A 22,033-nucleotide genomic window follows, 5' to 3' on the forward strand; every position below is an offset into this window, starting at 1 on the left:
TCAGATAATTAATGCAGAGAAACAGCAATAAGAACACTAACTTTCAGCACTACCTAATATTATATGTTTATTCATTACCTGTTGCGAGGTATGCTAGCCACATGGTTAATGTATTGGACTCCCAATGAAGAGAGGTCTGGGATTGAGGCCAGGCTGGGATCTTTGAATTTCATTCTTTGGTAACGACTTTCACTCTCACATTGCCTCTCTTACCCAGGTGCAGCATGCAAAGAAAGTCTGTTTAATATCTGCACTAGTATCGCAGAGGTCATGGGTTCGATTCCCGTTCAAGCCTGAATTTTTTTCAGGCTTGCTTTTCTCAACTGCTTAAGTTGAGTACATTACTGCGATGATCCTTCATTTGCTTAAAGTCAAATTACTATTGCAATACTTTTGTGAAAGTAGTAACAATATTGCGATATTGTGATAGTATTGTAATTAATGACTTTATAGCATTGTAATCATTTCTTTCTCCAAGAGGGGGGTGGAGTTGATATTCGAACCACCATTTTGAACACGGATAAGGCCCTGGAGACGAGCGACGTCCGTGAAGTTCAATCAAGGAAAAATTACTACAGGACACCATTTGAAAAACTATCGTAACTATCGATAGTTAATGAAAATATGACGATTGTTATTGATAGTTGAATTTGCGATCGATGCATCGCTATCAGAGCACTTCCAATCGCGATGCATCGATAGTTCGATGTATTGTTACACCCCTATTGGTATATAGATAAACTTTTTAAACAAAGCTACCATCATGCAGAAGTTACTTTGTACATATAGCCTCTGATCAATTTTGTTCATTTGCAACATTAACACCAACAATTGGGCTTTACTGTACTGCCACTTTATAATGGTGATAGCCCTTACCTTTGCTTTGTCATCAGGAAGATAACCCATTAAATCCAGCATACAATGTGAAAACCAATTCCACTCTGCTCCGTTGTCTTGGGAATAAGGAGGTTGTGCCGATGCATAGCAAGCTAAGTGGGCCTGAACCACCAATGGTGCAGGAAGAACACACTTGAAAGCTTCCAAACAAACCATAACTAAGTGAATGAAGAGTTGATAATAATTAGCATGCCTTTGATAAAAAAATGTCAGTTTCTGATGGTATGAATGCACATTTCTTAGGGACTTGCAAAACTGAATAGTCCAGTATGCAGATCATGATAGTTTTGTAGGAACTACAGTCCATGCTCACTCTCTTTAACAGCCAGGTCCCTGAATCAGTGTGATGCTGTCAACAAAACGTAATTCCACTTAACAAGCACTTGCTAATGAAGGCACAGCTACAATCACTTGTGTGTGTGTTTTTTTTTTTGTAATTTGCTCAATTCATTTTTTGTTTTTCTTTCAACATAAAAGCTATTTTGTAGGTACTTGCTTACTTGCTATCAAATGAAGTAGATACATGCAGCACATTAATGCATACAAACAAAAATTCCAGTCCAAGAGAATCTAATGTAAAAGTTCCATGGCAAAGGTCAACATGCATGTTTTCAGTGTAACTACCAACCTGCCAAATTTTGAGATAACATGGGCAGAGTGATTCGGTAGATAGACCCATCAGTCAATACCTAATCAAGGCAATTTACATTGATTGCCGTTGAAGCTAGGAACATTTTAGAGGTTTACATAGTTTAGTAGTTTACATAGCTTCATTACTAAGTTGGTAGCTCTAGCACTTGACACCATCCAGGAATTCAAGTGTCAGATTGTTTTACAACTTTTACAGTAATGCCATTTGAGTGTTTGGTACATGTCAGTAGTACAAGGCCATGCAATTGAATGTTGTTCTCAAACTATTACTTAAATTTGCAAGTTTGAATACCAAACTAAGTGATAAAAATGTGTGGGTTGGGTCCAGCTATGTTCAGAAATCAACAATTGAACACATTCAGTTGTCAAACATTTGCTTTTGTGAGTTTGACTATGTTCAATTACCAAGTTACTGGTAGAAGAAATCGATCCAGTATGTATGGGCTAAACTAGGTTCAAGAGGTCAACTCAGTTTCCTTGCAATATATTCCATTTGTTTGGCTGCACCAATCATGCAACTATTATCACCATTTTTTAACAGTTTTTCATAAACGTTAGAACTTAAAACTTGTTGTAGATGCTTCCTTACCAGATTACAGGTGGCAGATACTGAATCTCTGAGAGATGTGACTTTAATCTCTTGTAGTGACTTTGTGTTAGATTGTTTAACTGCCAAATCTGCAATTTTAAACATGCCAGGCATGAGTCATAAATGTGTTGTTGTATACATGTAAAAAAGTGCCTAATAAAAAATTTGTCCTGCATCATAAATAGGCAGAGACAATTGGGTAAATTTTTCATTATTTACCTTCCATTTCCACATCATTCTTGTTCAGTTGAAGGGATGGAAATGACAAAAGCTGCAGGAAATAGGATAAGATTTTCATAAAGAAACATGTCAAATAAATGAGTTAAGATAAGGTCCTGACTATGTGTAATCCAAACCTACTAGAGACCATACCAGACCAGACCTACTACAACAAGGAAATTATTTTACAATGATTTATTTCTGGTCTGATGTGTTTCATTTAACCAGTGACCCAGTAGCAGACCTGAGCCCACCTAAGGCATTGCAGAGCTTCCTCCCTTTCTAACTAGGACTAAATGTATTTGCACTAGAAAAAGAAAATGGCACTAAAACACCAAATATCAATGGAATATCTACTTACCTTTTCATGTGTATTAAATTGTGACAATTCATCCACTTTAATGATGGGAAATATTGGTAAATGTATTTGACGACCCTGAAGGTTGGAGAGGAAAAACAGAAAAGAAAACAGTTCCAGTCACTACATTTTTCTACAGTGCACTATGCAGTGCCATATTTTTTTTGATGGTTAATGTGTTACGATTTGGGCTAGCTTTAAGCTAGGACTGGACTTGACAAGGTGTCAACTATCAACTCGACCTTCTCCAAACTGATTTCCTAATATTTCACTTTAGGTGAATTGTGCAGTATGTAGTCCATTTTACCCCCAAAAGTTTTTCTGATTTTGTAAATGTCAACTGCCACTGGCACTACCTAAACGTCTCTCCATGAAACACTGAAAAGTTGCAGGTGTATTGAAAAGACCAAACGGTATAAGGACCAGAATTTCCAGCTCTAAGTGTGCACATTATTTCCTGGGTTGGCATTAACTTGCCACCATCCACTGTTGCAGGCTGGGCGCACGAAACAGCATGAAACCACAACGTTCTCCCAGTAAAAGCATCCAGGGATATGCATCCCTTATTACTACCCTATCAAGTCTTCAGTAGTCCATACAGAACCAAGAAACCAGATCAATGTCGATTTCTCACCTTTGCTAGCCCATAGGCAAATCCATATGAATGAACGAATCACTTTATTTAAAACGATAAATTATTGCAGGCTCAGGCGCTTACAATAAAAATTTTAAAAAGAAAAATATTTAAAAAAATAAAAAAAAAAAAAAAAAAAAAAAAAAAAAAAAAAAAAAAAAAAAAAAAAAAAAAAAAAAAAAAAAAAAAAAAAAAAAAAAAAAAGGTTAGCAGAGGCTTAAAATTCCCCTCTGACAGTTCATCAGTATATATAAGGTATAAATATATTCTAAGGACTCGCTGACATCAAAATACACAGGTCTATTTTAAAAATGTTGTCCCTGGCAACATATTGCCAAACTTTATTTTTAGCACCCAATAAATGTCATTTTCCCAATTATCAATTCAATGACTTTATCTAGCCATTGTCCACTAATTGCAAGTGCAGAGTCATGACAACCTGGAGAAAACAGATAACAAAGAAATTCTGTTTTGTGCTGTCTCTTGCCTGTTCAGGCTATCATTACTGTACTGACTGTAATCACCTTGGACTTGGGAATTTCTGTGGTAAAATCCAGGATGGTTTAATGTTCTTTTTACAAAAAAGAAAGCTTAAATACTGTGCATCTCAATCTCAATTCTCATTCCTTTACCTGTGTTATAGCTTTAATGCCACCTACTTAGCAGTCAACTTGGGCCCTCTTCTTATAATTATTAAATCGTAAGGTAGCAAAATAATTATGCCATCATTACCTTAACTATTCCACTGTACATAACTAGCGTACCATTTGGCTCCAACACAAGCATCATGTTTAATTTCTAGAAAATAAGAACTCTGTTCATAAGTATGACTTCAGATATTTCAAAATTCATGAGGTGATTAAAAAAGGTGATCCCTCTTTCATTAATTTTTAACGACTATATGCAAGAAAAATTAACCTTTGTAGAACTTTGTAAAGTTAAAATTTTTAAGTAAAAGAAAGCCAAGCAAACAAGATGGTGATCTTGAGCTACAGCACTAATGTTACATGTAACCGTACCTTCAGTGGGGCAGCATCTTTAGCAGGTATTTCAAATGTTTTACTAAATTCTAGACAGTCATCCTCTTGGGTAATTTGTACTCCTCTGTGACACAAGACAGATGCAACAAACAGTTAAGTAATGATTTCAATTCAAACACAGTACACATGTAAGTAACTATACAAGTACCATATACTTTTAATGACAAAACCTTGTATATGAACAAGCTTTTAATTATCGACATGTTAAACACAGTGCTAATGTCACTTTTCAAGGAAAAGGATGACTAGACTTTGTTGATCTGGTTCACCTTCATCTGAGAATTTGCATGATTTAAAGAACAAATATTGGGTACGTTGCAGGTGAAATTCGTTTTCAGGCGAAATCCATTTCCAGCCAGGGAAATCTCTTTCAACCTGAAGATAACAATCTATTAGGAATTCAAGTTATTTAAAGCCATTTTCAGGTTGAAGCAGATAAGTCTAGGTCAGAAAAGGATTTAACCTGGAAATGAATACACTTTTTCTAATATATCCAAGACATGCTCTTTGTACGTGTTCTGCTTTGATAACAATTGTCTCAGACCTGATCATCCAACATGCACTAAACTTAAAAATTTTGCTGTATGCTTGAAGTGTCAGCCAATGGGAATACAGACGCTCATAGTGAGTAAAATGACATTAAAGTTATATTAAGTGACAATTAGATTAAAAACATTACCTTAATCTATCCAGTTGCCCCAGAACATAGCAAAGAAAGGTAACACCAAACTTGTCTTGTGTAAGGAATACTTTTGAAGCTTTCCCTTTGGTACCATATCTAGTACCAAACAAGTTGGCAGGTGATCAGTAAACACGAATTAAAACAACCTCGACCCTTACAGAAATGAAAGGGGAAGTAACTTATTGCTAATGCCCATGGATTTGTGCCACATTTAAGTGATTACATGTACATCTATCACAGGCTATTGTTCCAATGCCACTCCAACTTCTGATTTACTAAACATAATGAGTGTCCTTAGCACAAAGTTAATATTAAACAAATCTGTGTGCATGAACTTGTTTCTTTGTACAGTGTACAAGGAGTACAACTGGGTTGACACATCATTATATAATCGGTATCTTCCAAAGTTTCAAAATTTAATCGTGTTAATGATAAACAGTGTTCCTTTATTTTTTATTACTGAATTTGTTTGGTTAGATCTCTAAGGGCCACTATTCAAATGAAAAGAATCCTCATTACAGTGCATACCATCGTCACTTGATAAAGTTTTTGGTTAATTTTTCCAACATTGTGACATCTTTTTGAAACCTTTCTGATTGCTTCTGTTTTAACTGACCAACAAAAATGCGATAGAGGAAAAGATAGAGAAAAAGTTGGCAATATTCATAGAGCAAAGGTGCAACTTGACTACTCCGCCTCTCACCGTTCTTGCACTTTTATTGGCCAGTTCAAAAGAAAACCATTAGAATTTTTTTAAAAAGATGTCAAAATGTCAAACATTAAGCAATTATCAAGTGGCAATGTACCGCATGCAGCACTGTAACAAACAAACAAATGAAACATTAAGGATTACCTGACAGCGATTTGTGTTTCTTGCCAAACCTGACTGAGACACACTTCTGGCAGCAGGGGTTGAAAGCTGTCCCAAGATGATTCCTCTCTGCTTGAACAGCAGGGTGTAGGCGGAGAGCAGAAGGCCAGAGGAGATCTCAGGCCTATTCCTAAGGGAGAATCTGTGTGGAAATAAACTACCTAATCAATATTCAGTATTAAACATACTGTATGCCCCACACAGACCTTTGTAAGCTTAATCTATAAAAACATAAAGTTCACATTTGAGAAAAAAAATGAAAAATGATATTATTGTCAGCTGGTATGAACACAGTACCCCTTTATACTACATGTACTTAAGTATGTATAAATAGCAGATGTTCACAATGTACCTGGGATATACTACGCGGGCCGCGGAAAGAAAAAGAGAAAAAAATTTTCTGTACTGGTTGTTCGCATGACCTATGTTATATGTTAAAAGCCTGACAAATAAACTTGTATTATCCCATTCAGTTGTTATTTCCATCAAGATGACAAACATGCCCTGGCTTATGGTTAGAGGAAACAGCACAGCAACTATTTTTTAGCTGGGATCCCACTTCTCGTACATGTAATTATTTGTTTTGGCCAATTTGAGAGAGGGTTTATTACTGGCATGGCATCACTGTATGACATCAAACTGAAAAGAAAGTTTCCCAAGCGGTAATTGTATTCATGCCTGGACAATAAAAATCAGTCACTCTTTGGCAGAAAGTTCGATGAAGTTGGCCATACATACCACTTGACGCCCACAGGCTTCAACAACCCTCCAAGTTAATACTATTTTAGTCACCATGGCGACTAAAATTTTGGAGCTGGCGACTAAATTGAACCTGAAGTTGCCAGCCTGGTGACTAAAACTGAGAAAGATTCAAAGCGTGAGCCTAATTTAGAAACTAAAATTTTTCACTGGGGACCAAACTTGAGCAGTTGGTGGCCAAATGGTTACTGAGGAAAAGAAATTAACTTGGAGGATTGCTTTAGCATACATGTAACCACCAAACATGGCCCTATCACTCACCAATTGCAGGCGACATAGTCCTGTTTAGAGAAAGATGATGCAGTGCTGGTGATAACAAGCGGGTTGGAGCAGGAGACTGTACATGGGCTCTAATGGCTGAGGTGGGTGTAAAAGATCTAAAGGGAGAAAAGGACTGTGTAGGAGTGGCCACGGACAGGCGAGAATGTGCACCGGCAGATAGCAATGGAGTAGGATGATGAAGAATGTTACTAAAATGCAACTCTGCTGGGTGGTCTAGATGTGTTGGAGACTCTGGACAATCCTACAGAAACAATCAGACATTCAAATGAACATGAGCTGATTTAATGTATTAATAAGGACCTTTAGATTGGATTACGAGTACAACATTGAGTACGAGTATGAGTTTTCAAACCAAATTTGTGTGCCTCTATAATCACTTATCACACCAATCTTATCCTTAACGTTTATTTATCTGTTATTTAGCAGTAGGAAAGAGTTACACATGTAGTTCCGGGTTACAATTGTCTCGAAATTCCAAAGTCGTACTCTTACTCAATCTCGTATTCGTAGTCAAATCTAAAGGTCGCTTATGATGGGGTGGGACGGGATTCAAATCCATGGATCACCTCCCAAACACCAAATACGTCTTTTGCTGCTGTCAATCATTTAAGTCAACCTCTCTTCAACCGGTTCAAAAGGTCACCTCTGTCAGTTGTTATTGATAGAGTTTGATCCATTTTGTTTGTTTTAATCTGTTTTTTTTTTATGTTCATTGGCTGTTGCCATGATTATGATTGAAGGTAGCAAAAATAGGCAATAATTATTACTTGTAAGTTGGGTTTTGAACTTCAGAGTTTACAAGTTATTGGGAGGAACAGCAGAAGTGCCTTCCCCAACAAAACAACACAGTGATCCCAACCAGCGCTTAAATCTGGTCACTATTTACTTCATATGGTTAACAGTTTTATGAAAATAATGTATATACAGTGGAACCTCGATATAACGAAGGGGCAAGGTTCTTTTCCATATATTTTGCTATTACTGGGACGAAAAATATTGTTCGTTATATCGAGGACTTCGTTATATAGAGGTTCTTTAAATCGAGGTTCCACTGTACATGTACACTGGAGGTTCCACTGTACACTGTACTGGAGGTTCCACTGTACACTGTACGGGTACTTACCTCAGCTTTTGCTTTGGTAACATGCCATACTGAGTGCAAGCCGATGACGAAGTCATATGTCATAACCAGTGGAGGATCACTACATGTAAACACCACACTAACTGTTGGGTCACAAATTTTGGATATTTTTCCTGTCAAAACAAACAAAAGTGACCTTTAACTTATGGACACAAGGGTTTTTGACATTGGCATGCATGTCACCGACACTCACTACTAGCTAAGCATTAGCCTTGCCTGCAACATTTTTACAAGATCTCAATCAGATTGGTTAAGATCTTGGTACAAATCACTGACTAAAGATATACAAGATCTTAGTGAGATTTTTCTCAAGCTCTGCAAGGTGCCTTAATTTTAAATCTCATCAAGTGTAACAAGATCTTGCCAAGAAGTAGGCACAGAGAAAGATTTGGATGAGATCTACATGCATAAGATCTCGAGTGCTGAGATTTACTGTATAATGATATCAGGCTTGGAAAAATTTTTGCCAACCAGGATTCTACACATATTCAGCAAAGTTTCTAGCTGCAGAGACATGTTGCCAGTTCTTGGTGAAATTGACAGGCAGATCTGGCCACCTTACAAAAACAGCTTTACGTACAGTGGCACCATCTTGTGGAACAGTCTTCCCAATAACGTAAGACAAGCAGAGTCCCTTGGGCAATTTAAAAAAGGAAAGCAGCTTTTTATTTTTGTACATATATTTTTATATTTCCCCTCTTTCTTGTATATATATATTCATAATTAGATTGTTGTATTGTAGCTGATGAATTTGACCGTGTTTTTAAATAAAGATTATCCATCCATCCATCCATCCATCCACAGGATTTCTCACATCACATACCAAGGAACCCTTGCTTACCAGAACAGTCATAGGCAGGGTTTTTAAAACAAGCTGACGACCACTGGAGATCCACCAGCTACTTGACTATAATTATGTTGTCAGTTACTCTGGTCATAGGAATCAGCTGAAACCCCTGCATAGGTAGAAGCAAGATCTATCTTTTCCTTGAATCAAAGAGTTTCTCTGAATTTTACCTTGCACTTTAGATATGATTGGCCTTGGTTCATCCAAAGGATGGAGAACACTAAACATTGTGGGGACATCCCTGGAATGGAAAGAAACAATTTTCAATTAGTTTGTAACACATACTTCATGACAGTTTTTTTTTATAACTTGAAAGGAGAAAAAATTTAGTTGGCTAACTCAAGTCTCAAGCTGTTTCAGATCTTAGCCACACTGCACATCTTTAAAATACCTGCATGTAGTACATGTCTTTGATGCACAAAGTTTTCATTTCCTGTTAATGTAATAAAGCACTGAACTTTCTTTAATATTAAAATAAATTGTCTTACCTTTTCTGGCCCACCATTTCTCCTGGTTCTGTTGTCCTCTCAAGTAACAATCCCTCTTGTAAAGAAACTACCTGTTTTACCTAAAACATTTAAATATACCTTAAGACACTGTTACACAAGAGAATTTTTTTTTTCAACTGATTTTGTTGCATCCCACGACGCACAAAAAAGTGCCTACTGTTACATACCATAAAACGAACATGTCTTCCAACGCTGTCCATGCAGCAAGCATTGCAGGAAGTAAAATCCAGTTAGAATTTATTACTTTTTGTAATGATTGCAAAAATACTGCAGCGCAATAGTTTTTTTCATACATTGCCTAGGGGTATTGGCACTTACACTAACAATTGCCTAGTGTCAGAGAAAATTCAACAGTGACTTCTCAAACTCGAAAAATCAATTCTCCATACTAGTGGTAGTGGACTTCTTCTAATGTTAGTTTGGAGAATTTAAATGTACATCAAAACAATGTCTCCAAGTTACAGATGCTGTAGTACAGTAGATGATTTTTTCTAATCTTTTCAACTGTCTGCATGACAATGCACTGACAATGTAATTAAGGAGGGTCAAATAAAGCTGTATATATGTATACTAAGTCTCAAATTTTTAAAATCAACCCACAACTGTTACAGAACTGTGACGAGTAAGAAGAAAATAAAATAAGTTCACTTGTGTACTGCATAATAATTTTTTGCCTAAGTCATCAAGACAGCTAGCTCTCTTCACTGGGTTATTCTTCCACTTACCAAAAGACACCTGAGATTTGACAGGTCTGAAAGCTGATAACATACATGTAGCTCTAATTATTATCCCTACAGTGTCCCTGATTTGCTGTAGCTTGTATACAAGGAGATTCCAAACTGAGCAACAACCAATCCTAGACAGTATGGCAGGGCTGTCACTAAGTTTTCAAGCAGTCGTCACATTTAAGTTTTTACCCGTAGCATTTCGTTCTGTATGCAAGTGTAACATAACACAAATCGACATCTTCACCCGTAACATTGAGTCAACTCAGCCGTAACAGGTGTTACGGGTTACGGCCCTTAATGACAGCCCTGGTGTGGCATCTGAGTGTGTAGAGCTACATTATCACAGTGGAATGTCCTGGGTGCAATCTCAGACACCTTTCGAGCGGGTGAAGAATAGTAGAGTAGCAGCTCTCACAAGCTTCTAATTCTACTGACCAGTCCTCTAGTGTTTGTAATATTTTGTGGGGGCTAGAGGCATTGTTCCTGTTGTTTGTTCCGTTGTTCTATCAAAGGGAATTCATGAGACCTGCGAGAGATGCTACCCAACCAAGGAAAATTAAGCACACAAAGAGAGAAATGTTTTAATCAGTTTTTTTGATACTTACTGGAAATGGGAGAGTTATAGTGAACAAAGCACCATCTTTAGTCAGAACATCAATGCAGTCATTCTGAACTACACAAAGGCTGTGTAACGGTTCACCTAAAAGAATAATTGAAACATGCAACAGTTTTATTCATACTTCTCAAATCGCTAATAAATTAATTTGATTAAACAAAACAAATCAGAACCATAAAGTTGGTTTGTATATCTGATCTTAATAAGTGTAGATTTTTATATAAGAAGCACTCAAGAGAGTGTATTTTAACATTTCCAAATACCTCAAAGTCTGTCAAAAATCTAATGCTACACATGGTATTTTCAACTCTATTTTCTTTTCTTTGTTTAGTTTTGTGATGCTTAATATTCTGATAAAATATTTTTAGCGATAAAATTAATTCTAACATGGTGCGGTTTTTTTCGCTAGTTTTTGACCTGTGTAGTTTTGTTCAAGTCAGTATAATGCAGAAATTTTTGTACCTTTTTCAGGCTTCAGGTATATAAAAGGGTAGGGATTTCACAAGTCTAGGCATACCAAAGGGTATGGAAATCTGTCATTTAGACTTTTAAAAGGGCCTTTAAGGGCCCACAGACATATTTCTTGCGCGTTGCTAAGGAAGAGAAAAATCACTGCAGGTGAATGACGTAAGCATTTTGGCAGACAATCAGAAACCAACGGGAGAACTCACTAAAGTGGCGGCAAATTTGATAAAAAATGTCGTAAATTGTTCAATTAGAGTTGCAGAAAAACGTATTCGCGAAAATTGTTGCACAAAAGATCGTGTGAGAGTCTCAGTAAATACACTGTATAGCGCCACTTGGTATGAAGTTCAAGGGCGCGCGCTGTATTGCGTGTATAGACTCCTTGTACGCGTCAGATGTGAAAAACATTTTCCTTTCAAGCACTTTTTCAAACTCGCTAAATAAGATGAAACAATAAGAAACTATCGAAAAATAACTACCTGACTTATTATTGACCTCTCATCTGAGAATTAGTGAGATTAACTTGACTCTAGACGAGGCAGTTTTCCGACATGCAAAGAAACTCAAAAACTTACGCGCACAACTAGCGCGCGCACAGATCTATGGTCAGATTGATTGCGCGTGCGCTAATAAAATGACTTCCGGTGTGCAGAAAAAATCTAAAAACCAGGCGCTCTCTAATTTGATTTACTATTTTTCGATTTTGCATTTCTCCTACCTGGGTTGCGAATATAAGTAAGCATTCATTTGTTAAAATAATTTTTTAAAAAAATACTATGGAGAAATCAATATTTTAAATCTCTCTAAAACATTTATCTTTCATAATGAAAAGAAATCCATGCTTAGCAAGATGCAAAAATTAATTAAGTTCACGACACAATGAACAATTTTCAGATAACATGCAAAACGTCAAAAAATTTAGACTTTTTCTTTATTGGTCACGTGATCATGGGCATGGCTCAATAAAAAAAAAAAAAATAAATAAATATGTGTTTATAGTGGTCATGCACTTAGCTTCATATCTCAATGAGATAGCTAGTTTACAGGCATGCCACTGAAACAGAGGAAACAAATATTTTTTTTATAAATGAACATAACAGGGTTAAAAATCCCAACTGGCAGGAGGCAGACCAGTTGGCTATATACAAAGCGTGGTCGAGGATTTGAACTCGGGACAACCGAGAAACAAATCCAGCTAGTGGCAAGGGCAGGCCTCGAACCGGTGACCTCCGGATTACAACACCAGCGCCATACCACTCGGCCACGCTTGCCTCCTTGAAAATATGACGTCATATTTGCGTTCCGGACTGAGTAAAAGAGTCAACAACTCCTAAACGAGAAAACTTGTTAAAGTTACATAACCATAAATGCCCCTAGCATACGATCCAAAAATATACGTCAGTGGGCCCTTAATTAAAATATTTTGAACAGTTGCAATTTATGGCTGTATTTTTTTTATTTATTAAGCGCTACATGAAAATGACAAGAAAACGTCATGTTCTAAGTCTGTGCCAGGTACAACAATGCTAAATGACCAAAAACTTTAAAGCTGATTTCCAGTCCATACTGCGCAGTGTCTGGGTTTGTTTTCATTTTTGTTACACTTTGGTAATAGCGTACATGAAGTTTCTTATCCACCATTTTGTGTCATTTCATTCAGGAATGTTCGATGAGCTGAAACGTTGGATTGGAATAGCATCGAGGTTCTTCTACTCCTTGTTTTGCAAGGACATGTGGTGCTTATGATGAAGTAAAAGGTTAGTTTGCCCTGGAATTTTCAAATTTTTTGCTGGTAAACATTTGTTCATGTGAGACTTACATAAACATTGCAGGCAGAGATTGTGCTGTACCGACTGGAAATCATCTTTAATTTGTGAATTGTAATTTGATTTTTGAAGAGAGTCTGACTGACCAGATCACTACAATACACACTGCATAGTGTACATCACATATTTCATTTTATCAACGAGTTATACATGGGCAATTCCATGTCATGGACGTTACAATTCAGACTAATTTTTAGAACTTTAAACTTGCATTGTCTAAGGATGAAAACAAGTTTTAAAACTTTTCATTGATGTACAAGTCTGTGCACCTTAGTGTGTTAATTTGATTATAATAAAATTTCTTTTTTTCCAGTTGACTTATTTGTGCCAGAGTAATTGAGAAAAACGACTCTCATGGACGTTACATAAAAATCAACCACGTAATTTAGTGCATTAGCATTACTTTAAAATTCCTGTGAACTTTCAAGCATTTTCAAAATATCTTCTCCATGTCAATGTAGTTTAATGATTGTGTTAACTGAAAATTTTGTTTTCACCTCCATTATCTTTCACAGTTTTTCTTGGAGACTAAAAATGTAATGTCATGGACGTTACAAAAATTGTAATGGACGTTACACTATGTGAATTCTTCTTCAAGTTTACCAAATAAATTAACTTTTTTCAATTGTTGGGCTCTATCATTTGTAGTAAAACAATATTTCTTGGCATTAGGAAATGAAATTATCTTGCTAGTTAATGTAAAACCGTGGAATGCTCATTAAAATTTTTGAGGACATTTCACGATCCTTACATGACATATTAACCTGCATTTTCAGCAAATCTCTTTCCACAAGCTTGCTGTTTATTAACCCAAACCTGTTTTCATTTTTGTTACACTTTGGTAATAGCGTACATGAAGTTTCTTATCCACCATTTTGTGTCGTTTCATTCAGGAATGTTCGATGAGCTGAAACGTTGGATTGGAATAGCATTGAGGTTCTTCTACTCCTTGTTTTGCAAGGACATGTGGTGTTTATGATGAAGTAAAAGGTTAGTTTGCCCTGGAATTTTCAAATTTTTTGCTGGTAAACATTTGTTCATGTGAGACTTACATAAACATTGCAGGCAGAGATTGTGCTGTACCGACTGGAAATCATCTTTAATTTGTGAATTGTACTTTGATTTTTGAAGAGAGTCTGACTGACCAGATCACTACAATACACACTGCATAGTGTACGTCACATATTTCATTTTATCAACGAGTTATACATGTATGTACCTTTGTCCTGTTCTCTGCCAGGATGTCCAGAAGGAAGATGAAATGTACACCACAAACAATCCAACACTGGAGACTTGGCCGTGTAACATTTCTTCACTGTTCTGACCCTCTGTGACTTGCCAATACTCCAAACAACAGTATTGTTTTGCATAAATAACTAAAAAGGTCAAAGAGAAAAAAAAATAAACATGTAAATAATGACCAACTAAGGATATTTAAATTCAGCCTTTCTGGAATTCAAAAGTCAACTCTGACTGGGCCTGATTGCATAAACTTAATCTTAAAAATCAGAAATGAAATGCAAGACAAAAAAGTTCAAATAAAGATCATGGTAAGTTTACATTTATGAATGTCCTTGGAATGCGGCGAGACATCAAAAGTCAGTGCCACAAAAAAACACAGGTATAACCTCTGCATTGGCTTTAACACTGTGACGAGAGGCTCAAAAGGTTGGCACTTTCTCCAGTTTCTGTATGTAGTGGAATAATAAAGCCCTTTATTCATTTTCCCTTGCCAGTGGAGAACAGAAAAACACTGCAAAACTCACAAAATATATGTATGTACTGTATGTACATGTATCTGTTGCACATGGTTCAATTTTATCCTTTGTACAAATTTTATTTTCCTTTGTTTTGGGGTATGGAAATGTATGTGAATGAGTTTAAAACAAAGGAAAATAAAATCTGAACTTGGATAAAATTGAACCACAATGTATCCACACAATATTTTCTGTAACAACAGATGATATAATCATTAGGTGTATTTATTACAATATGTACCTCTTCGTGGCATTCTGGGTCTTCTCTTAATGACTGCAACTTCCATTTGTAAGTCTGGAAAATTACAAGTTTATTTGATACATGAAATTAAAAGTTGGTCAACAAGTGTGTGTGATGTAAATTGTGTTGAAAATACCTTGGTTGGACTCTTACACTTTAACAAAATCGAATATGCCTCAGCATAAATGTATTTTTGGCACGGTATATCTTTTCCTAAGTCAAATGCATGAGATTTTTGTCCTCAAAGTACCTGCAATTCTGAAGATGTTCTAACAAGTTCCAAACGTTGTTGCATGAATATAATACTATGGGTCATTTTATAGGTGGCCATATAATGCACAGAAAACAACAGAATATGAACTTTGAGATGAAATAGAATTCCAATCCCAAATAAAAGGGGTCATGAATGGTCCCTCAAAATGTCACAGTGCTCGCAATGCTCGCAAATGCTCGCAAAATTTTAGTGGGTGCTCGTTTGCTCGTGCTCGCACAATTTTACAAGTGCTCGCATGCTCGATTTTTAGTGAAGGTAGGTTTTTGAAAAGTGCTCGTTGCTAGCAAGGCTAATTTTTGTCAATGCTCGTGCTCGCAAAGAAAAACGCTGTGCTCGCATGCTCGCAAATGCTCGCAAAGACCATTTGATACCCCTAATAAAAGGAAACAAATTTTTATTATTTTGCACACAGCTGTCCCAGAATGATGTCACAAGTAATCAATCTATGTGTGCTCACCATTAGCCAGGAAAAAAAAAAACAGGCAGATCCAAGAGGTACTTAAAAAGGTGGGAGGAGGCCCGAAGTGAAAAAAAGGGAGGGTAGAGTAAAGACTAGGGCTGAATGTTTGTGACGAAATGTCACAATTTGCTTCTGGTTAGATCTGGTTAGCTTCACCCCAGTTTGCTTGTTGTAATGCAGTTGGCTTTTATATAAATTATTGGTTAGGAGAAGCCACGAGCCAAGCGGCCCACACTGCCGGAGCTTATCCCGGTTTCCGTAGCATTAAGTGGCTAGGAATATTTCTACTCCCCCTGAATGGGATGCTAGTCCATTGCAGGGTTCCCTTCCAGCATTATGTTGCTGGTACCCATTTATACACCTGGGTGGAGAGAGGCACTATGAGAGTAAAGTGTCTTGCCCAAGAACACAACTTGACAAGTGACCCCGGCCAGGGCTCGAACTCGGACCGCTCAATCCGGAGACCGGTGCACTAACCATTAGGCCACCGCGCCTCCCATATAGGTTAGGGTAATGCTAAATGCAAGCAAACCAGGGTGAAAACTAGTGCCATTGCCATTCCGCCGAATAGCGTCACCCTATTCAGGGAAGGGGACCAAGAACAGACCAAGAACCTCATACCTCTCCCTTAATTCTACTACTGGTCAGCTTTGATTAATGGCTTTGATTAATGGCAAGGTTTTTTTAAAAAAATCAGCGGATCGACACTTCAGAGTTGGTGCTTATCATTATGTTGCCAATGTAAGCTATGTGGTTGACATGACCTGCCATCAATGAGGTGCAACCGAAATTTCTTGTCTTTTAGGCCATAGTAGAGGAGGTTACGTGGTAACAGTATAGCACGTTCGAAGGAATTAATCTTCGAGTCTGGGGCTGAAAACATAAACTAGGTAGAAGAAAACAACACACTTTCTGACATCAAGCTGAGATTTTCAGGATCAATTCTGTTTTATGAACGCCGAGAGCGCCTGAAGATAAATTTGGTTCAATGTTGCTGCCCAAGAATTAACAAGTCTGGCTCACGGATCGGAGTCGCACAAACTTTAACTCTCTAACAAGGCATTTAAGGGGTTATTATTTTGTTTCTTGTCCCACTTACTTACCGATTCGTTCTTGCTTTCTTGGTTCGAACGTGAATCGCCCAGATTTCCAGGCGAAGCAAATGGATGCTGCGAACAGAAGGCTTTGCCAAAGGGCTCAAACTTCTCGACTTTGAGAGAACTGATCATCTTGAGGACATCTTTATCTTTTTAAGCACAGAATTGATAGGCATAGTCGATTATCAATGTCGATTTTCATGACTTTTCCGACTTTCATCGTTCTCCATCCTCGCGCCAATTTGTTTTCACCGCCTTCGAAAACTATGACCTAGTGACCAGTCTTTCTCGGTTCGATGGGACTGTGGCGCTTTGTTATTTTTGGGAAATTGGGAGCAAGGAAGCTGTGGAAGAAATGGGGATCGGAGAGAGGAAATTTGGAGAAGGGAGGAATATGGGGTTCGCCTCGCACGTATTCCTTACAGAAGAGTATCTGGGTTATATGACTCCTGGAGATTCAAAGCTGGAAAATACAGCTATTTTGCATTTTGTATGTCACCCAGAAGCCATACATCCCTGGGAACGAGGTTGGACCTCCTGCATAAAAACATAAACGTTTCGAGTAATCAATCATCTCTTATCTTCATAAACTGTAAAATAACTTGAGCGTAAGAAGCTTTCAACTCAAATATACAAAAAATGCATTCTCTATTTACGTGAAATTAGTTAAGTTCAGATGGCAGAGAAAATGGCTGATTTTACAATTCGCGCGCGTAATGTATTATGGTTGCGAGGGATGCTTAAATGCATTCGCCACGTGCACAATGATAATAGCTGTTTAAGATGAACACTTTTTCTGTGGTAATCCTGATTGTGTTCGTAAATACGCCATTTCCGAGTTACCCTTTGCCTCTGTTTCAAAACGAGTCTACGTGCGAAACCATTCAAATGAAAATGAGTTTGATTTGCATGAAAATGGACCAGTACTTTGCAGTAGGTGAAACTCATTTTCATATCAATGGTTTCGCACTTAGACTCGTTTTGAAACAGAGGTAAAGGGTAACTCGGAAATGGCCTATTAGGTTATAATTATTGGGGTTATAATTCTGTGTTCTTAGTCGTGGCTCGAACGTACGCAGGAATTTTCTTATGTCAGTGGATATTAAGCCATTTCTGGACTTGAAAAAGGGTAATTATCCCCGATTATGGCTCCTAGGCCTGGTAATAAATAAATTTCAAAATAAATTTCGTTGTTCTTCGGTGGACATTCTTTAAGAGAGCACCGTGCTTCGCAATATAAGGGGACCACTAGATTAGCTCAAGAGAAGGATGGTTAGTATTGATTAGCTCCAATACGCCCTCTCGATCGGCGAGCGAAGCGAGCCGAAATGCGTCTCGAAACAATAAGTGCGATTGACGAAGAAAACCTAAAACGCGCTACGAAGGACTTTGTGAAAGTCTGGGAGTCTACCGGCTGGTATCATATTCAAGCTTGGGTAGAACTAGGGCAAGCTTGGGTCGAACAATGGACATGCAAAATATTTGTCTCCTAAACGAGCTTTTCATGCCATGCTATGCGTCCTGCTGCTGATTTAACCATCTTAAAGTAGCGAATACCCAAAATTAACGGCTGCGCGAAGTAGCGACCCCTTAGGCCAGCTAAATCCGAAATAACGGGGTTCGATACTTTTTACATTTTACGGCATGTGACTAATGTTTGAGAATTGTTATAAAAAAGAAAGAAAAGCAGCAAGTGTACACAATGCATGCGTTCAACTATTATATTTTTATTGGCTCCTCATTACACTACTTATGCATGTACATTTAATGGGTAGATTAAATATTTTTCATAGAATCAGAAAACAGAAAAACAAACAGACCAAAACCTTAGCTAGCAGTTAAAGAATTACGGTTTTGATTTTCTATCAGTATTCACCTATGTATGGAGGAAGAAACTTGCTTTGTTACGCGACTCAAAAATGCAGCATTGCGGTGCCGTGCAAACGAGTGTGCGCAGTAGCTATCGAATGGTTACTAAGGGCGAAGTGAATAGATTGGCAAAGTTGATTGTTTAGTTCGCATGCATGTTTGGTCTTTACCGTGTACAAAACAAAATAGCTATTTGCATTTTGATTGCTCCTTTGAAGCTTACCGTACATCAAAACAACAAACAGTGATAACGGTGACCAGTCTGGCAAAGGTAAGGCTTGTGAATTATACCAATTTAAAATGACGCCAATGATTCTGAAATGATTTTCCATTTTTTGGTTGTTAAATGTCAACCGCGACAAATTTTTCGCTTGTTATTCCACGCCGCCAAAACATTCTCAGTGACGTGAAACATCAGGTATTAAAGAAGTCTGGCTGAAAATGCAAAAAAAAAATCTCAGCGTGAAACGTCAAACGCAAAAACCGCCACTATTCGCATTTCACATGCATGCAGTCATTGATATTTACATGTAAACCTTTCTGAGAAAAAAGCTTTGGGTGACGTTTTTCTTAGCAACGGCTTGATTGACACAGACTAGCACCGTTTCCAGGCACAGCTGTGCCGTCAAAGAAAAGTGCCGACTTTCTTCCCCTGGATTTAAGAGAAAGTAAACGACTGTTTTTCAGTCTATCTCTTCCCCTCCTCAGACCTGTTCCAATGCGCTCATTTCCACATTTGACACGTTTATTGTACATAATCGGCCCTGGTACGGTACACGTTTTAGCAACCGTAATGTACTAACTCCCCCCTCGAAAGCAGCGAATCCTTCGAAAGTACCGATAGGTACCTAACAGAACAAATGAGTAATCGGACCGGATAAACTTTTTTGTTCACACAGGACCTGCTATCCGTATCGCGTATCAGTTCCCGATCCGGTCATATTTTTGGATATACCAGAAAGCAGGTTCAGTTTTAGAAGCATTCCGCTCTCCCCGCTCGCTCCTCCGCCCATCCCCCCTCCCCCCACTCTCTCTCACACACACCCTCACGGTTAAGTTAAACCTCCTAATATTTTAACTTAGAACTTCGCGTCTCACGCTTTCTATTTTTACGAGATGTTTTGGATTATTCTCGCGAACTAACACTTTGAAAATCGGTTTGAAATAAGAAAACTGTTCCTCAACTGCTTCAGAGAAATTAAAAAGATATGCCTTAAAGAGATAATAGACGTAAATAAACAAGCAATGTTGTTTTTGTTGCTTTACATGGTAGTCGAAGAAGTTCATTAACTTATCGCTTGATTTTGTCCGTGTGGAGTCCTCCAATGATAAGGTCTTTTTTCCTACAACGCCAAAAAAGACAAATCTGAATTTAAGGAAATTGATCGTCAAAAAAATCTAAACATCATGTAAGAAATTTTCCATAAGTCTTTTTATAATTAAGTAGTGCAAAGTTCCAAGCTGTCGTCCCAACTAGTAGTGAAGTCGGAAAGGCACACCTCTTTATATTTGAACTTCCAGCGCTGTCCAAAAATTAAAATTGTGTTTTAACTAATTTGCGGACGGATCACAAGAATAAGCGATCTGAACACCTCACAAAAACAAAGTGTTTTGGCTAAAAAAAATTATCCCAACAAAAGGAATTCAAAGTGGCACGATACGATTTTTGTTCTGACTTGGACACTTGTAATGAAGTGAAAGATGGCTTTTATTTTGATTTGACTCACACAGGCGACCAGTAAACCAAAATCATGAAACGTTTTCGGCTACGCTATTTTAAACTTACTTTTATTTAAAGTCAAATGTCACGTTATCTCCAATCAGCATAAAAGGTGCCCACTCAGAAACCTTGGTAAAGCCGTTGTCTCTCATCCACTTCATGGCCTTGTGAAGAGATTCACTAGCACCTTCCCCAAGAACAAGGTGCTCGTAAAAACATTTCATGAACTGCTCTGTTGCATTGTCTTCTAGTGCCCACAGTGCCACCAACACTGAGCGTGCTCCGGATCCTAAGAACGCGCGAGCGATTCCGACAACTCCCTTGGCCCTTATTTGTCCACGGCCACTGTGACAACAACTTAGCACTACCAGTTTAGCTCAAAGTTGATGTTGTGAGATGTCAGACATTTTCAAAAGGTAGTCATCTTCTTGTGAAATCCCAGCAGTAGAGCCTCGAGGGGCAAGGGCAATTTCTCCTCTTTCAGCATTACCATGTGCAGCAAAATGTATTAGACTCACAGAATCTATCCTTTGAAGTACTGCCTGCTTCGTTGCGTACTGTCCTAACAAAGGTTGAACATCCAGCAGGCGTCCAATCATCTCTGCTTCCTTTCTTGCACCAGGCAACGGTACAAAACGTTTATTCAGACGTCCGTTGTAAATCACATTACCGACCTCAGGATCCCCCACTATCAGAGCACCAGTCTGACTGTGATAATCTTCAGGACTGTCCTGAATGAGCTTTAGAGTCGTCAATGAAGGAATGATGCGGATCCTGAAATTCTCTGATAAATACGTCCCACTTGCATCGAGTAAAGCTGCAAATGGAACACGGTACAAGTTGCGATCAGGAGCAATGATGATTTCAGGCTCTTCGAGTAAGTCGGACACAGGATTAATAAGCATTTCGTGGAACAAAGTTAAACTCGGTTCGGGATCGTCCTCATCCTTTGCATGTCGCAAAGCCGAGAGGCTCGCTTTCTGAGAAGGATCAGATTCAGCCGGCGCAATGTCATTTAACGATCGATCTTCGCAGAACTCCTCGGGTAAAAGACCAAAGCTGCGAAAACTTTTAGCTATGATAGTAAAAAATTCATCCAAATTTTCGGCTGGCTTTTCTAATCTTTTGTAAAGAGTCTTTTTATCCACCGTCATTTCTCGGAAAGAAATGACTCCGCTTGTCTTGAGAAGCCACCAAAACACTCCTTGAGCACAATAAGAAATGAACAGACAAGTGCAGTTGCTTTCTTTTATCATGACATTTTCAATGCCAATCCATGATTGCGGGTTAGCTGATATGTGTTTATTAGCAGAGTACTGAGTTGCCATTAAGTCTGCAAGGGCTCTAGCCCGTCCCAGCTCTGCAACATAAAGAGCGCTGTTAGGATCTCCAGTTTCACATAGCAATCTACTGAGCCACCTGTAGGGAAAAACATGCATGTCTGCAAAGGAAATCTTAATTTGATCATTGTCTGCATTAAAACCTCGCAAATCTTCGGATA

General features: G+C 37.9%; 2 protein-coding genes across 2 annotated transcripts in view; both read right to left on the minus strand.

Annotated features, from left to right (window-relative positions):
* Positions 1-17,219, minus strand: part of LOC144636240 (anaphase-promoting complex subunit 1-like) — a 72,991-nt gene extending 55,772 nt beyond the window's left edge. The window contains exons 1-17 of the mRNA XM_078495399.1: positions 16,950-17,219; positions 15,113-15,166; positions 14,334-14,490; positions 10,813-10,907; positions 9,459-9,538; positions 9,141-9,211; positions 8,106-8,236; positions 6,962-7,223; positions 5,924-6,083; positions 5,068-5,166; positions 4,368-4,452; positions 4,081-4,146; positions 2,718-2,792; positions 2,357-2,408; positions 2,138-2,226; positions 1,526-1,586; positions 877-1,055 (exon numbers count right to left, since the gene is read on the minus strand). Coding sequence (XP_078351525.1) covers positions 877-1,055; positions 1,526-1,586; positions 2,138-2,226; positions 2,357-2,408; positions 2,718-2,792; positions 4,081-4,146; positions 4,368-4,452; positions 5,068-5,166; positions 5,924-6,083; positions 6,962-7,223; positions 8,106-8,236; positions 9,141-9,211; positions 9,459-9,538; positions 10,813-10,907; positions 14,334-14,490; positions 15,113-15,166; positions 16,950-17,075 — 1,842 coding nt within the window. The 5' untranslated portion in view covers positions 17,076-17,219. The remainder of the gene's footprint in view (positions 1-876; positions 1,056-1,525; positions 1,587-2,137; positions 2,227-2,356; positions 2,409-2,717; positions 2,793-4,080; positions 4,147-4,367; positions 4,453-5,067; positions 5,167-5,923; positions 6,084-6,961; positions 7,224-8,105; positions 8,237-9,140; positions 9,212-9,458; positions 9,539-10,812; positions 10,908-14,333; positions 14,491-15,112; positions 15,167-16,949) is intronic.
* Positions 17,220-18,672: 1,453 nt separating this feature from the next.
* On the minus strand, positions 18,673-22,030 carry LOC144636414 (tetratricopeptide repeat protein 28-like). Its single transcript, XM_078495625.1, has 2 exons — positions 20,599-22,030; positions 18,673-20,155 (listed from the first exon to the last, which is right to left on the minus strand). Exon 1 carries the CDS (start codon positions 21,969-21,971, stop codon positions 20,910-20,912), a length of 1,062 nt encoding a protein of 353 aa, XP_078351751.1. The 5' UTR covers positions 21,972-22,030; the 3' UTR covers positions 18,673-20,155; positions 20,599-20,909.
* Positions 22,031-22,033: the final 3 nt, after the last annotated feature.

The sequence above is a fragment of the Oculina patagonica genome, chromosome 13 (genome assembly GCF_052425735.1).
Source record: "Oculina patagonica isolate OP01 chromosome 13, crgOcupat, whole genome shotgun sequence".
Classification (NCBI taxonomy): Eukaryota; Metazoa; Cnidaria; class Anthozoa; order Scleractinia; family Oculinidae; genus Oculina; species Oculina patagonica.

Coding starts and splice junctions, on each gene's coding strand:
- LOC144636414 (XM_078495625.1), bottom strand. CDS start 21,971: ATGCATGTTTTTCCCTACAGGTGGCTCAGTAGATTGCTATGTGAAACT.